Genomic DNA, 18,019 nt, shown 5'->3' on the forward strand with positions numbered 1-18,019 from the left:
TCAACAAGGAAATAGAGAAGTTGAATACCTTGATAAATGAATTAGACCTAACAGATATTTATATAGGTCATTGCACCCCAAAGCACAAGGATATGCATTCTTCTCTAGTAGTCATGGAACATTCTCCAGGATAGATCACATACTAGGCCACAAAACAGATTTTTATAAATATAAAAATATTAAAATTATTCAAAGCACTTTCTCTTATCACAATGGGATGAAGCTAGATCTCAATAATCACCAAAGAATGAGAACACTCACAAATATATGGAGATTAAATAACACACTCTTAAACAACCAGTGGGTCAAAGAAGAAATTGCTAGAGAAATCAGCACCTATCTGGAGATGAATGAAATTGAGAATATAACTTGTTCTAGTTTGCTAGCTGCCGGAATGCAATATACCAAAAACAGAATGGCTTTTAACAAGGGGAATTTAATAAATTGCAAGTTTACAGTTCTAAGGCTGAGAAAATGTCCCAATTAAAACAAGTCTATAGAAATGTCCAATCAAAGGCATCCAGGGAAAGATACCTTCATTCAAGAAGGCCGATGACGTTCAGGGTCTCTCTTTCAAGTGAGATGGCACATGGCGAACACAGTCAGGGCTTCTCTCTCGGCTAGAAGGGCATATCTCGGCATCATCTGCTAGCTTTCTCTCCTGGCTTCTGGTTTCATGAAGCTCCCCGGGAGGCGTTTTCCTTCTTCATCTCCAAAGGTCGTTGGCTGGTGGACTCTCTGCTTCATGGTGCTGCAGCATTCTCTGCTCTCTCTGAATCTCTCTGAATCTCTCATTCTCTTTTTATAGGACTTCAGAAACTAATCAAGACCCACTCAAATGGGTGGAGACATGTCATCCCCTAATCCAGTTTAACAACCATTCTTAACTAAATCACATCAACCAGGGAGATGATCTCATTACAGTTTCAAATATGCAGTATTGAATAGGGATTATTCTACCTTTATGAAATGGGACTTATATTAAAACATGGCTTTTCTTAGGGGGCATACTTCCTTTCAAAACAGCACATAACTTATCAAAACTTATGGGATGTGGCAAAGGCTGTGATGAGAGGGAAATTTATTGCCATAAATGCCTACATTAAAAAAGCAAGAAAGAGCAAAAATTGAGAACTTAACAGTACATCTGGAGGAACTTGAGAAAGTACAGCAAACTAACCCCAAAGCAAATAGGAGAAGAGAAATAACAAAGATTAAAGCAGAGATAAATGAATGGGAGAACAAAAGAACGACAGAAAGAATCAATAGAACCAAAAGTTGATGTTTTGAGAAAATCAATAAAATTGAAGGGCCACTAGCAAGACTGACAAAAAAAAAAAAAAAGAAAAGAAAGAGGATTCAAATAAACAAAATCAGAAATTAGAAAGGGTGCATTACCACAGACCCTGAAGAAAAAGATCATAAGAGGATACTATGAACAACTATATACCAACAAACTAGACAACTTAGATGAAATGAACAAACTCCTGGAGGCTCACAAGCAAGCTACATTGACTCAGGAAGGAATAGAAGATCTCAACAAACCAATCACAATTAAAGAAATTCAGTCAGTCATCAAAAATTTTCCTATGAAGAAAAGCCCAGGTCCAGATGGCTTCATAGGGGAATTTTATCAAACATTCCAGAAAGAACTAACACCAATCCTGCTCAAATTTTCCAAAACATTGAGGAAAAAGGAACTCTACCTAACTCATTTTATGAAGCTAATATCATTTTAATATCAAAACTGGGTAAAGATGCTATAAGAAAGGAAAACTACAGCCCAATCTCCCTAATGAACATAGATGCAAAAATTCTCAATAAAATATTAGCAAATCGAATCCAACACACATTAAAAGAATGACCAAGTGGGGGGGTTATACCAGGAATGCAAGGATGGTTCAATACAAGAAAATCAATTAATGTAATACAGCACATTAACAAATCAAAAGGAAAAATCACATGATCATCTTGATTGATGCTGAAAAAGCATGTGACAAAATTCAGCATCCTTTTCTGATAAAAACACTCCAAAAGATAGGAATCAATGGTGACTACCTCAATATAATAAAGGGAATATATGAAAAAACTGATAGCCAGCATTGTACTCACTGGAGAGAGACTGAAAGCTTTCCCCCTAAGATCAGATACAAGAGAAGGATGCCCACTATTATTCAAAATTGTGCTAGAAGTTCTATCTAGAGCAATCAGACAGGACAAAGAAATAAAAGGCATCCAAATTGTAGAGGAAGAAGTAAAACTCTCATTATTTGCAGATAATATGATATTATACTTGGAAGATCCTGAGAAATCTGCAGCAAAGTTACTTGAGCTAATAAACTCAGCAAGGTGGCAGGATATCAAATTAATGTGCAAAAATCAGTAACATTTCTATACACAAGCAACGACATAGCTGAGGAATCAGTTAAGGAAACAATTCCATTCAAAATAGCAACTAAGAGAATTAAACATTTAGGAATGAACTTAACTAGGGATGTAAGGGACTTGTACATAGAAAACTACATAACATTGCTAAAAGAAATCAAAGGAGATCTAAATAGTTGAAAGATATTCCCTACTCATGGATAGGAAGGCTAAATACAGTTAAGATGTCAATTTTCCCCAAATTGATCTAAGATTCAACACAGTACCAATCAAAATTCCAACAACTTACTTTGTAGTTTTGGGAAAGTTAACTACCAAATTCATTTGGAAGAGAAAGAGAACCTGAATAGGTAAAAGCATCCTAAAAGAGAAGAATGAGGTGGGAGGATTAACACTCCCTGACTTTAAAACCTATTGTAAAGCCATAGTGGTCAAAACAGCATGGTACTGGCACAAACAGAAGCATTGAGCAATGGAATCAAATTGAGAGTGCAGAAATAGACCACCCAATCTATGGTCTACTCATTTTTGACAAGGCCTCCAAATCCTCTGAAGTGGGACAAAATAAATGGGCATGGAAGAATTGGATATCAATAGCCAAGAGAATGAAAAGGGACCCCTATCTTACACCCTACACAAAAATTCACTCAAAGTGGATCAAACAGCTCAATGTAAGAACTAGTACTATAATGCTTCTAGAAGAAAATATAGAGAAATATTTTCAAGACCTAGTAATAGGAGATAGCTTCCTAAACTTTACACCCAAAGTACAAACAAGAAAAGAAAAAATGGATAAATGGGAACTCCTCAAAATCAAATGTTTCTGCGCCTCAAAAGACCTAGTCAAATAAGGGAAGAGGCAGCCAACACAATGGGAGAAGATATTTGGAAATCACATATCAGGCAAAGGTTTGATTTCCTGTATATACAAAGAAATCATACAACTCAACAACCAAGGAACAAACAACCCAGTTATAAAATGGGCTAAAGATATGAATACCATTTTTTTGAAGAGCAAATACAGATGGCTCAAAAGTGAATGAAGGGATGTTCGGTTTCATTGGCTATAAGGGAAATGCAGATCAAGACTACAATGAGATACCACCTCACACCTATAAGAATGGCCGCTATTAAGCAAACAGGAAACTATAACTGTTGGAGAGGATGTGGAAAACTGGGACACTTATGCACTGCTGGTGGGAATGTATAATGGTGTAGTCACTATGGAAGACTGGCAGTTCCTTAGGGAAGTAAATATTGAGTTGCCCTATGACCCAGCAAAAGCACTACTTAGTATAAACCCAGAAGAGCTGAAAGCAATGACACAAACAGATGTTTGCACACTGATATTCATAGCAGCATTATTCACAATTGCCAAAAGATGGAAACAAACCAAATGCCGATCAACAGGCGAGTGGATCAACAAAATGTAGTATATACATACGATGGAATATTATGTGGCAGTAAGACAAAGTGATGTCCTGAAGCACATGACAAGATGGATGAGCCTTGAGGACATAATGCTGAGCGAAATTAGCTGACACAAAAGTATAGATACTGTATAAGTTCACTTTTATGGCCAGCATAAAGATATAATTAGAGGCTTATAAGACAGAATACAGGGGAGTTTTAGAGATACATAGAAACTAGAGATGGGTGAACCATTAGCTAATGAGGTTGAGCTCCCATGTAAGGGAATAGATAGGAGTGAAGGTGTTTCTCTAGTGGGTCTAGAAATAATATTACCATGTTGAAGATGAACAAGTTAGAAAGGGATTGTATAGACCTTTGTGTGCCACTGATTCTCACTAGAAATATGAATTAGTTCTTGTAAGAATTACTTCAAAGATATGATTCTTGTATAAAGAATGTTTAAGTTCAGCGTACAGAGGAGGAAACTGCTATTGCATGTGATAAGCTAAGTTCTAAAAGAAACCATCAGCACTACCACAGCAACAGCAGAGGTAAATATGGGGTAAGGGACAAGAGTTAAGAGGAGGTTTAGATTTCCTGTTTGGCGATGGTGTGTTTATTGGTTTTCTCTCTTGGGAACAATGAAATTATCTAAAATTGAGAATGTTGATGGACTGTAGGGCCCTCTACATGATACCCGATGCAGGTGGCTGAAGGATGCACTGATGGAGAAGTAGATTGGTGAACAATGGTGTATACTTATGAATGAAGGTGGTGCTGGTACAAAAAGGAACAAAGTTGTGAGGCATGCAACAATGTGAATGAACATGTGGGACATTTGGTGAGAAAAAATAGGCCAGAAGCAAAAGAACAACAATGATATATTCACCTTCAGAAAATGCTTATATGAAAACAGGGGCCTAGATTGTAAGCTTTTAGAGCAGACAGATAAATCCAGAGTGGTGATTAATATTCCTGAATTTTGAGAGGCTGTTTTATGTATGTAATCTGATACTTAGAGATAAGAACAAAATCAAACCAGCTGGGTTAAAGTAATTCAGAGCATAGGAGTATGAAAGACGCTGTCTATATTTCAGAACCACACATACTCTTTGAGACCAATGGAAGAAAGGTTTATTTGATCTGGAACTGAAATTTTCTGAAGTACCTAATCTAATTCAACCTATCTGTATAGCTCAGTTAAGAAAGAGGTCCTTTAATCCTGTATAGATTATTGTAATGCCTAGAAACATCCTAGAGTATATTAAGCAGATAATCAAAAAGTATTGACAAAGTCCCCTGAGGGAGGGGAGAAAGAATATGGAACTATTAAACCTTACCATCAGGGAATCCCCTGACACTGTGTCAACTTTAGGAACACCCAAATCAATAGGCCATGCCCTCGATCATGAGGCTTACTCTTGTGAAGCTTATATAGGTAGTGGAGAAGCTTAGACTACCTATAGGCATGTTAAGAGTTACTATGGAGGACCTCTGTTGCTCAGATGTGGCCTCACTCTCTCTAAACCCAACTCTACAAGTGAAATCATTGCCGTCCCCCCTAAGTGGGACATGACGTCCAGGGGTGAAAGTCTCCCTGACAACATGGGAGATGACTGCCAGGGATGAATCCAGACCTGGCACTGTGGGATCAACAATTCCATCCTGACCAAAAGGGGGAAAAGAAATGTAATTAATAAAGTATCAGTGGCAGAGAGAGTTCAAATAGATACGAGAGGCTACTCTGGAAGTTGCTCTTACATAAGCTTCAGGTAGACCTTGTTACCTATCGTAACCTGCCAACCCCCAGCCAGGACCATTCCAGCCAATCCTAAAGAACACCTAGGGCAATATAAAAGATTGCCATGCACTAGAGTAACTTTCCAGAAACCTACATCCTCCTAATTGATCCCTGGTCCAGATAAGTCCCGAAACCTAACCCAGCCTCTCCAGAACATCAGATAATTCCATCTCCCTACCCCATGTTAGTGACAGACCTTTCCAGTATAAAAAATTTAGAATCACCGTAGCGCAAACAACCCCAAAGAGAGTTATGGAAAGATCAAAGGTGATGGAATTATCCATAGATTTAGCAAATGAATATGAATGCTGAGTCATTATATTGATACCTCTTTTAGTCTCCAGTATTTTAGAGCAGCTAGAAGTAAAAACCTAAAATTGTGAAATTGTAACCCATGTCAAAGGCTGAAATAGGTTCTACAACTAATTGTGGTGCTGTGCTTTGAAATTTATATCTTTTTTATATATGTGTTATTGTTCACAAAAAAAAGAAGGAAAGAAGTCGATTGTGATGATACAATATATTTAAGCCCTCTAGCCTCCTATATTCTGGAGCAGCTATAAGGAAAAATCTGAGAGGATCAATCTTTAGGATTGGCCCATGACAAACTCTGGGATCTGGCCTGTAAACGCTTGTTGAAGAGTGCTTTGAAAACTATTGCTTTTTTATTTCTTTGCTTTGTATATATTCTATACTATACTATAAAAAAAAGTTTAAAGAAAAAAGGAATAGAAGTGGGTAGACCACTTAAGAGACTTTTATATCAGTTCAGGAAAATGTTAGGGTTTTAAGACCCTGTTAATGTATTCATCTGGTTTCAATGGAACAAAAAATACACTTCTGGTATAATTTTCAGATAATTGAGGCTTATCACTCTATGTGCCAAAGCTTTTCTTATTTTAATATTTATTAGCTTCTTCCTGTAATGGATTACCTACTCTCTTATATTGCCAAGCAGAGTATAATGAACACAGTTTCACTCTTCGTTGTCACTAGTTTATCGCTAGATACATGAAGACACAGCTCTTACAGTAGATACATATCAAGTGACCGTGCTTTTTACATCTGCATCTTATTGTTAACTCCCTTTTATCTGCTGCTGACCACTTGTATCCCTTTATTGGATTTTGAGAGGCTTAATAAATAGCACTTTTCTTCTCTGGTCATGTCCTGAACCAGTGGGCAAGGAATTAAGTCAGGTGGAGGCGACAATGTTATTCTTTCATTGATAAAACTTCTGTTAGGTACTATGGCTTCTGTATGCAGACAAGAGGTTTCCTAATAATGAATGCAAATATTAGATAGTCCCAAGTATTGACCAGCCCAGGATAGTCACTTCTCAGCCCCTCCTTCAGGCTGCCAATTTCTAAGATTGAGAGAGGAAGACAGTAACCTTTACACAGGCCGTTTCTCTTTCAGACACCCTAATAAAGTAAGTCACTCTTGCCTCAGCTGCACTTGCTTCCTGAGACCCTTGCTGTTTACAGATACGCTGACTATATAGAGTTCAAGGTCAAGCCTCCACTACCAGTATTCCTGAGATTTCCACCCACCAAGGGCTTGTGCCTTTGGAGAGACTTTTGCTGCAGATCCTGCACATGCTAAAAGCTTACATTTCTGCTGAGGCCTGAGTGCTTTGTTAAGGCCTGGCATATGCAATCTTGAAGGACAAAACCTCCACCAGCTGCAGAGGTTGGAAAAGTTCAGAATATCTTGCATCCTCTTGCCTATGTCATAGTCAGCTGAACAATGGACTTAACATAAGCCCCTATAAATAGCCAATGTCAACCATTCTGTCTACATTGTCCAAGGCTTGTACCTGTCATTTAGTTCTCAAAGTTTCCTGCCCAGTGCATCATATTTTAGCTTTTCTGTGATCTTAACCTGCCTTCCAACATCACAGGTCTCCTTCAGCCATCCCTGCCCCCAGTACCAGAGCTTGCCTTCTTAGGGAGGCTCCTTTAAAACTGAAGGTAAAGAAGAAATCAGAGTGTATATTCCTAGTGGGCTGCTCTGGAAAAGAAGGAAGAAGTGCCTGTTTTGCCCAGACCATGCCAGCCTCACCAGTCCAGGAAATCTCTCCTTCCCCCAGGCAAGGGTGCCTGGTGGGGTGCTGAGGAGCTGAAGTTTTATCCATTTTCATATGGAGGAAACATTAGGAGTGGAGCAGAGGCATTCCCCACTCCTAACACCCTGCCCTCATTCTGAAATTGCTACTGTTAGTCGTATGCAGGCTAGAATATTAGACCTCCATGCTTTTAAAATTCCTTCCAATTTAAGAATAAAATATATACAGAGTGGTGGCCCAAGAGAATCTCCTCCAAGTAATGACCCAGCGTAATGCTAGCACACAGCAGGCAGACAATTCATGCTGTTCTACTCCCTGGTTCTTGTGTTTCATATGCGTTTTACCATCAAGTGTATTTAAAAAGAAGTGAATGGACACCCAATAATCTCAAGGGCATTATCACTTTAAAGTTGAATTTGAGAAATGATTATCTTAAGGTAATGTTAAAATTCCCAGTATTGTTAACAATTCTTTTCAATTTCAGTTACTATATGGAACTGAAACTTATAGGTTATCTTGGCTATTTTATTATTCTTTCCTTCCCCTATTATGACTTTTGGTCTGTTGTGACTTACTAATACATTTACAGAAAGTAGAAAGGAAAATTGTGAAGAGAGATGATTTTTCTTTATCATTTATTGCTAGTGTTGATTCTTATACCACATCAATCATCAGTATCACTTTCTACATTTAGAAAAATAAAGATTTCAACTGATAACTTAAATGAAAATCATAAAGCATAAAACAACTAAATTAGTGCCAGATATGCATATTCTATCAGTATTATTGTGGATAATTCACTTTTGTTAAAGTTTTGTTAAATCCCTCTTTATAATTATTCATTATCTGTAAAAAATGAGCTTTTGGGGGAACAGTTCTTTTCACCAGCTACTCCATTACAAATTACATTTTCCTTCCTCATTCCCTTCCCCTTCACTGACATGCCCCTGACCTATTACAGGATTTGAAGCGCTGCTCCCACTTCACATACAGGAAGCTGGGACTGGCAGGGCAGCAGTGATGCTACTTAACACGCTTCATTGTGAGAAACTTCAGTTCATATTCGTATATAAATAATGTGATAATTTGAAAAATTTTTATGAAATTGATTTTTAAAAATTTTTACTTGATTACAAAAAAATCATGTAAAAATACAGTATTCCCATATATTGTACCCTGTTATTAACACTGCATTAGTGTGGTACCTTTGTTACAACTGATGAAATAATATTATAATTGTACCATTAACTATAGTCCACAGTTTACAAAGGGTGTATTTTTTCCATAAACCATCCTATTATTTATTTATTTATTTTTTTTACATGGGCAGGCACCGGGAATCGAACCCGGGTCCTCGGGCATGACAGGCAAGCATTCTTACCTGCTGAGCCACCATGGCCCACCCGCCATCTATTATTAAGACCTTGCATTAATGTGATACATTTGTTATAATTCTTGAAAGAACATTTTTATGATTGTACTACTAAGTACAGTCCATTGTTTATAATAGGGTTCACTGTGTCATACAGTCCTATGTTTTGTCTTTTAATATTTATTCTAGTAATATATGTAAATATTTATCCTTTTAACCACATTCACATAGATAATTCAGTGCTATTATTTACACTTACAATGTTGTGCTACAATCACCACTATCCATTTCCAAAACTTTACAGTCAATCCAAGTAGAAATTCTGTACAAATTAAGCTTTAATTCCCCATTCCCTACCCCCAACCCGGGCTAACATTATGAGTGTGCTTTACTTTTTTTTATCAGTAAGATCATTCAATGTTTGTCATTTGTTTCATTCAACATAATGTCTTCAAGGTTCATCCATGTTGTCCCATGCACCAGAATGTCATTCTTTTTAATGCTAAATAATATTCCATTGTATATATATGCCACATTTTATTTATCCATTTATCTATTGATAGACACTTGCTTCCATTTTTGGCAATTGTGAATAATGGCGTTATGAACATTGGGTGCCGTTGGAGAGACTTTTGCTGCAGATCCTGCACATGCTAAAAGCTTACATTTCTGCTGAGTTCCTGCTTTCAGTTCTTTTGGGTATATGCCTGGTAGAGGATTGCTGGGTATATTGTAATTCTATACTTAGCTTTCTGAGAAATTGTCAAATTGTCTTTCACAGTAGTTGCACCATTTTACATTCCCACCAGCAATGAAGGAGGGTTCCTGTTTCTCCACATCCTCTCTAAGGCTTGTAATTTTCTGTGTTTTTAATAGTAGTCATTCTTGTGGATGTGAAATGTTATCTTACTGTGTTTTTTATTTTCATTTCCCTAATAGCTAATGATGTTTAGGGTCTTTTCATGTGCTTTTAGCCATTTGTATATCTTCTTTAGAGAGATGTCTACTCAAGTCTTTTGCCCATTTTTTTATTGGGCAGTTTGTCTTTTTATTGCTGAGTTTTAGGATTTTTTTCTATAGTCTTACTATTAAGCCGTTATCAGATATGCGGTTTCCAAGTATTTTCTCCCAATTGAGTAGATTTTCTTTTCAATTTTGTGATAAAGTCATTTGATTCACAAAAGTTTTAAATTTTGATTAGGTCCCATTTATCTATGTTTTCTTTTGTTGCTTTTGCTTTTGTGTAAAGTCTAAGAAACCATTGCCTAGCACGAGATCCTAAAGATATTTAGCTTCATTTTATTCTAGGAGTTTTATAGTCCTGATTCTCCTATCTAGTTTTTGATTAGTTCTGAGTTAATTTTTGTGTATGGTTGAGATGGAATTCCTCCTTCATTTTTTGCACATGGATATCCTATTCTCCAGTACGATTTGTTGAGGAGACTATTCTTTCCCAGTTGAGCGACTTGGCAATCTTGTCAAAAATCATTTGACCATAGATAATGGTGTCTATTTCTGAACTCTCAGTTCAATTCAATTAGTCTGTATATCTTATGTTGTGCCAGCACCATGGTGTTTTGGCCACTGCAGATTTGTAATTTCCTTTAAAGTCAGGAAGTGTGTGCCCTCCAACTTCGTTCTTCTTTTTGAAGATGATTTTGGCTATTTGGAGTACCTTACTCTTTCAAATAAGTTTGATAATTGGTTTCCATTTCTGCAAAGCAGGCTGTTGGAATTTTGATTGGGATTACATTGAATCTGTAAATCATTTTGGGTAGAATTGATATTGTAACAATATTTAGTCTTCCAATCCAGGAGCATAGAATTTCTGTTCCTTTATTTAGACCTTATTTGATTTATTTTAGCGAAGTTTTGTAGTTTTCTGTGCATAACTCCTTTACATCTTTGTGTTCCTAGATATTTGATAATTTTAGTTGCTGTATTGTAAATGAAATTGTTTTCTTGATTTCCTCCCCAGATTGTTCATTACTAGTATATAGAAACAATACCTATTTTCGTGTGTGGATCTTTCCTGAATTTGTCTGTTAGCTCTGGTAGCTTTGTTATTTGTTTTTGACTTACTATATATAAGATCATGTAATCTACAAATACTGAAAATTTTACTTTTTCCTTTCCATTTTGGATGCTTTAACTAACCTGATTTTAAACAAAGGCTTATTCTAAATTTACCTTGATCAGACATAACTAATATCACTTCTTTATTATTGATGTGTTAAAGAGAAACTAATTAAATTATTCTTCTTTCATCTACTTCTAATTTTTCATATGTCTTTGTCTAGTAGCTTCACTCAACTTTTATGTTTGAAAGCCTTTTATTTTTCTTGTTATCTTTCTCTGTCATATTTATAGGGAGTTCCCTTAAATAGATAGATAAAACAATGAAAACTCCACTTTGGTGAGCTGAAATTACAATAACTGTATTTGCTGGTCTTTACCCTTTTTCTTATAAAAATATTTTGATAGGAAATACCTGCATTGCATACATGTTAAATATATGAGAATTAAACAGAATAATTTTGGGCATTCACAATTTTTTTCAGGACCTCCAGCACTCCAGGTGTTCAGAATTAGGTTTATTCATAGTCCTCATTTCATGATACACTCTCATTGTCCTTCCATGAATGACCTGCTTTTATTTAGATAGTTTTCAAGGTTATTATACTACTTGGAACCTACTACCCGAAATAAATCCTAGGTCCATGACAATAACTTCTATCTAACTAAGTGATTCCCTTCCATCTCCTTGGCTCCCTACATCCCACATAGCCAGTATCCTGAATCCAGGGTTTGCCAGTCCCCTGTTTGCTTGCTTTATATAGTTTATTATATTATTTGTAGTCCCCATGAGTATTTTAAAAATGTAATTGTTTCTAATTATACTATATGTAATCTCTGGCACATATTCTTTTTGACTTACTGAAATGCTCTGTGTTGTGTTTCATTCATTTCAACTACTGTGTAAAAGTCCAAGGAGCTGAGTACCACTGTTTACCTTCTCTTCTCCCACTGATGGGGAGTTAGGCTGTTTCCAGGTGATTATTTTGTTAACAGTACTGCTGTGAACATTCTTGCACATGCCTCCTGTTTTTACTTACAAAAGGGTTTTTCTTAGAAATAAAATTGCATGGTCAATAGGGTGTATGAATTTTCACTTTAGTAGATAATGCCAAGCTATTTACACCAACTTATGCTCCCATCAACAGTGTCTAAAAGACCCTGTAGATCCATATCTGTCTCCCACATTTGGAGTTGTCAGACTTTAAATTTTTACCGGTTAAATGGATATAAAACAATATCTTATTCTTTATGTTTATTGGGCATTTTTATTTCCTCTTCTGTGAAATGCCTGTTCATGTATTTTGTCCATTTCCCTATTGTTTTTATTTATAGTAACAATTTGGTAGGTATTCTTTACATGTTCTTGATATTAATCTTTTGTTAGATGTATATATTTTAAATATATTTCTCAATTTGTATCTGGGTCTTTCATTGTTGTTAAGATATCTGTTGATGATCAGATATTCTTAATTTTAATATAATCAAAGTCTACTATCTTTTATGGTCCAGCTTCTTTGTGATTTAAGTAATCTTTTTCTAATCCATGGTCTAAAAGATAGTCACCAATACCTTTCGATAGTATTTTTTTTTTTTTAACATGGGCAGACACCAGGAATCGAACCCAGGTCCCCAGCTTGGCAGGAGTTCTCGCCTGCTGAGTGACTGTGGCCTGCCCCCAATAGTATTTTTAATTGTTATTTCTTCATGCTTAAGGCCTAACCCTCTAGTTTATTTTTGTTATTGAGTGAAGTAAGGATTCAACTTCATCTTTTTTCCCCATAAAGATTATTATTATTTTTATCTCCACTATTGAAACCAGTCCAGGTCTGCTTGCCACCTCTGTCATATACAAAAATTCCATGAAAGGATGATTCTATTTCAAAATCTTTATTTTATGCTGTTGTTTAATAGTACATATCTAAATATTCATCTATGAATAGATACGCACACACACAGACGCCCATGCACAGATTTTGAAAGACTTTTATTTTTCCCCTAGGTTTTGGACATAGTAAAAACAAGTATTCGTACTGTCCTTCCACGCATCTGGAAGGTACCTGATGTTGAAGAAGTAAATTTATATCGTATTTTCAACCGAGTTTTTAATCGCTTACTTTGGAGTCATGGCCAAGGACTATGGAACTGTTTCTGTGATTCAGGGTAAGTTCGAATTCATCTTTTATTATTGTTATTTTTAACATTTAACCATTTAGTTGTAGAGGTAGCCCAATGAAAGTGACAAAAGCATTTTCCTGTGAAAGTCTGCCATGTAAAAGCTTTAAATCTTAGGGCAAGAAGAAACTTGAAGAAACATTCTCAAGCAGCATGTACTTCTAGGCTAGACTATGCTTACGTGAAAATGTATGTATAACGTATAGACTGTATAAAACCATATGAAATTCACTGTTTTATGTAATTTTCACTTGAATGTGTTGTTTTTTGTACTGATCAACTCATTAATCTTTCTGTTGCTGATTATCCAGTTGGCATATTGTCTACATTTTTTCCCCATTCCTTTTTCCTTTCTGCTGCTTAATTTTGGGCCATGCAGTCATCCATTAGAACTTCTTCCAGAGAAAGAGAAGGAGTGACTCAATTAAATGAGGTGAAAATTATTGCATTACTGAATAATTTGAAGCTTTTTAAGTCTTTGGATTTCATTAATAACTCCCATTGTTGCCAGAAGTATTCAGTATGCATATCTTATTATTAAAATGTCATTTAAAGTCATTTCTTTTTCATATTTCTTCAAGTATTAGGGAGACTTAGAACAAATTTTTTAATAATTTAATTTTTCTTTTTGAAATCATGATTTTTGGCCCTCCCATTTCTTTGAAATTCAGATTCAGAGCAAGCTGATGATACCCCTGGGTTTTTTATAAAGAACCTGGGAATTTTAACTATTTTTAACTCTGTTCACCAGTAAAAACTTTTTTTTAAGTTGGTTGTACTGAAAATTAAGATGCTGAAAGTATTATAGAGGCAATTCACTGAATTTTTCCGGGTGTTGGGTAGGAGGTGGGGGACACTCATTTTGAAAGATATACTTCCTTTATGCAGAGGGGATGCCATTACCAAAGGAAACATCCCATTCATTTTCTTTTTTCTTTATGAAGGATTTTGGGGTGCTGACACTTAAATATTGTTTAATAGAATACAGTGTGGTCTTTGGCTAATAGTGATGAATATACATATCAGAAATTTGTATTTACTATATGAGTAAAACTCATAGGTTTATTTTAAATATTAAAGGAAGGCCCATCCAAAGCCAAGTCATATTATATAATTCACATACTATTCAGAAAGTTATATCAAATCATGCTGTTATATCAGAGGCCCTTTGATCTTTCTTCCATTTTATTTCTTTTTTTCCTACTTCTACATCCGAAATAAGAGAAAAATTACCATTATGACAGTGACCTGATTATGCAATCTGGTCAAATAGTTACAAAGGATCAAAATATAAATATATTCCAGCTGAGGGTGGGGATGTGATGTACGTAGACTTTTGTAGGTATAGCCGAGACTCTCAGTGCAGAGGAAAGGAAAAGTGCTAGGTAGACAATCAGAGCATGGAATGTGTTTTCTGTGTGTATTTTTATGTATATGAAATTTTTATTTCTTCTGGGGTCAAACATGTGGGACCTGCTAGATTAAGACATATTAAAATAATTATAAATATTCCCTAATTTCATTAATTTATTTTCTCCAGTGTTTTTCTTGATCAATTTAAGTAAACTCACACACACACATCTATATAATATCTAGTTTTCTTGTATTTAGTTACAATTAAGTTTTATTTTTGTAGCTAACTTATCTAGCATATTATAGTTTCTGGATTGAAGATTATATTTATTCCCTCATTAGTAATAAAAATAGTGTTATATTGAGTCCTGAGCATTTGTTTCTATCAACTCATTTGAATCCTATTCCTTTTTAAAAAACCTGTCATTGACTGAAGGCATGCTGGCATTTTAAGACCATGTTGCTCCTGAAAGAATATACAGTAGCCTTTTTATTGAAAAATCCTTTTCTGAATTTCTAAAGCATTTTTTTTTTAATTCACATATCCACAGAGGGTTGAAAATAGAGCCTTTCAGTCTTTGAGTTTCCCATTGGGAAGTATATTTTGTCAGGAAAATATTTTCCTTGATACTTTTCTGTCTCAAAAATCTGCTCTTTTCTCTCTGAGGGTTAAGTGAATCTGTTTATGGAAAATGAGACTTGAACCATCACCAAGTCTCAACGGTAACTTTCTCCTTGAGGCTCGTAAAGAGTTTTAGTCACAGTAAGGAAATAAGTAACCCTCTCTCTTCCTCTCTCTCTGCTTCTTCCTTTTGGGGTGGTGGTGGGTGGTGAGGTACCTCCAGACATAGACCATGTCAGTAACCAGGGCAGCATGTACTGCTCCTGCTTGGAGAAGCTGTGTGCTGAGTCTCAGGAGGGGCACACCCCGTCTGGATTCCAGTAGCAGTGCTTGTTGAGATAGCATGACTCCTAAAAGACAGAAACTGTGTTCCATGAATATTGTGGTCATAATTGCATCCGAAAGTGTTTTGAAAGGGGTTGTCAAAATCAAGTGATTAGGTTTTAGGTACTAGAGTAACTTTCCAGAAACCTCCAATGTCGATGGGTCCCTGGTCCAGATAAGTCCTGAAACCTAGCCCAGCCTCTCCAGAACATCAGGTAGTTCCCTCTCCCTACCCCATATTAGTGACAGACCCTTCCAATATGAAAAATTTAGAATTACCATAACCCAAACAACCCCAAAGAGAGATATGGAAAGATCAAAGGTGACGGTGGAATTATACATAGAAGATAGGACTTAACATGTGAATATGAATGGTGAATCATTAAATGGATCTCTCTTTTAGTCTCCAGTATTTTAGGGCAGCTAGAAGTAAGAACCTAAAATTGTGAAATTGTAACCCATGTCAAAGTCTGAAATAGGTTCTACAACTAATTGTGGTTCTGTGCTTTGAAATTTATAGTTTTTTTGTATATGTATTATTCACAAAAAAGAAGGAAAAAAACTTGTGATGGTAAAAAAGTACTTAAGCCCTCTAGCCTCCTATATTCTGGAGCAGCTAGAAGAAAAAATCTGAGAGGATTGTATGGTAGCCCACAACAAACTTTGGGATCTATCATATGTCCACTTTTTGAAGGGTACTTTGAAAACGATGGCTTTTTTATTTCTTTGCTTTGTATAGATGTTATACTATACAATAAAAAAGTTAAAAAAAAAAAATCAAGGGATTAACCTAAATTCTCCTGGTGCAGTGAGGCCACAAAGTAAGTTGCATCAACTTTTTAATTGTTTTGCAGGATCATTATTAATGTAAAGGTGAACATAGCTTTCTGGGAAACCTAACTTCCTAGAATATGTAACTATTTGGGGAATTAGCTCAATATTTTATGAACACATCATTATAGAGTAACCCTAATTTTTAGGAGTGTTGGAAAGACGTTGTGTAAGCTACTCATGCTTGACAGCATTGAAGGCTTTAAATTAAGATAAATAGTACTGTATATGAATTAGAAATGTTTTTAACATAAAGATTAATTTCCTAATTTGAATTTATTATGTACTATTTGATCATCTATAACTAGTTCAAATGTGTGAGGCCATTTCTACTTTCCCTTAAAAGTTTGTTGCTAGGTAAGTGATATAGCCAGTTGCCATTTGAACAGTGAATTTGAGATCATATCTGTTTCCATGCCAACAGATCCTCTTGGGAGAGTATATTTAATAAAAGCCCGGAGATGGTGACTCCTCTGCAGCTGCAGTGTTGCCAGCGCCTGGTTGAGCTTTGTAAACAGTGCCTGCTAGTGGTGTACAAATATGCAAATGACACAAGAGGATCACTCTCAGGCATTGGTCCTGATTGGGGAAATTCCAGGTACTTGTTTGCATTTTCTAGCTCCTGTAGATGAGACTTTAATCTCTTATAAAGTTATGACACAATGCAATTGAAATTGGGAGTCTCCTTTTGCTTACACAGCTAGAGAAAAAAGCCAAGGACAGAAAATTCATACAAGCCATTATCTACAAAATATTTTTAATTAGCATAGTGTTTAACTTTAAAGGACTGAACAAGGACAGCAATCACAAACCTGAAAGCATAGAAATAGCCTTCACAGAAATGAGATTATTTGGCTTGTATACTTCGTTTTCAAAAGCCAAATAAGAGCTCCAAAAATGTGATAATAAATTCAACTTTTTTTTCAACATTCATCTTTGAGCCTACTATAGTTTAGAAAATGCCTTGCTTAATTTTTATTGTTCAGTATCCCTTCAGTACTCCCTTTATCCCCGAACAAATCTCCAGGAAGTAAATTTTTGCCAAAGCCCACTTAAAAATTGAGTCTTATAAGTATTGTCCACAGAGTATATAAAAAAGTACTTAGAATTTTAGCATTTCTAAGCATAATTGTAGTTTCCATTAAAATTAGAGATGAATATGTGACTTTGTTTTCAGTATATGTAATTTGAGTACTGCTCAGGATAGAAGATAGTAAACCATGAAAAACTTAAAGATTATAAGATTAAACATTTTAGACAATAGAACAGACAAACTACCATAGTGGGATTTGCTTTTTTTTTTTTTTAACATGGGCAGGCACTGGGAAATGAGCCCAGGTCTCGGGCATGGCAGGCAAGAACTCTGCCACTGAGCCACTCTGGCCTGCCTTGGATTTTCCTTTTAAACTTGAAATTGACTTTTTATTCAAAAAATCTCTGCGGGTATAATAAAGCTAACTTTCTACAATGACTTTCCTTAACAGCAGAATGACTCAAGACACTTTTCACAAAAAAATATTGGGAGATGGATTGTCTTGATCCTGTCATTGTACTATTGTAGGACTTTCAACCTTTTTAACTCAAGGTTAATTGATGACA

General features: G+C 35.7%; 1 protein-coding gene across 13 annotated transcripts in view; it reads left to right on the forward strand.

The window, feature by feature from the left end:
* The window catches only part of TTLL7 (tubulin tyrosine ligase like 7), a 212,516-nt gene that overhangs the window by 132,380 nt on the left and 62,117 nt on the right, over positions 1–18,019 (forward strand). For all 13 annotated transcript variants that reach the window (XR_013159370.1, XR_013159372.1, XR_013159371.1 and 10 more), the window contains 2 exons: positions 13,118–13,278; positions 16,845–17,018. Coding sequence is in view for 5 of the 13 variants with exons in the window: in XM_077120486.1 (XP_076976601.1) it covers positions 13,118–13,278; positions 16,845–17,018 (335 nt within the window). In the remaining 8 variants the exon portion in view is untranslated. The remainder of the gene's footprint in view (positions 1–13,117; positions 13,279–16,844; positions 17,019–18,019) is intronic.

The sequence above is a fragment of the Tamandua tetradactyla genome, chromosome 11 (genome assembly GCF_023851605.1).
Source record: "Tamandua tetradactyla isolate mTamTet1 chromosome 11, mTamTet1.pri, whole genome shotgun sequence".
Classification (NCBI taxonomy): Eukaryota; Metazoa; Chordata; class Mammalia; order Pilosa; family Myrmecophagidae; genus Tamandua; species Tamandua tetradactyla.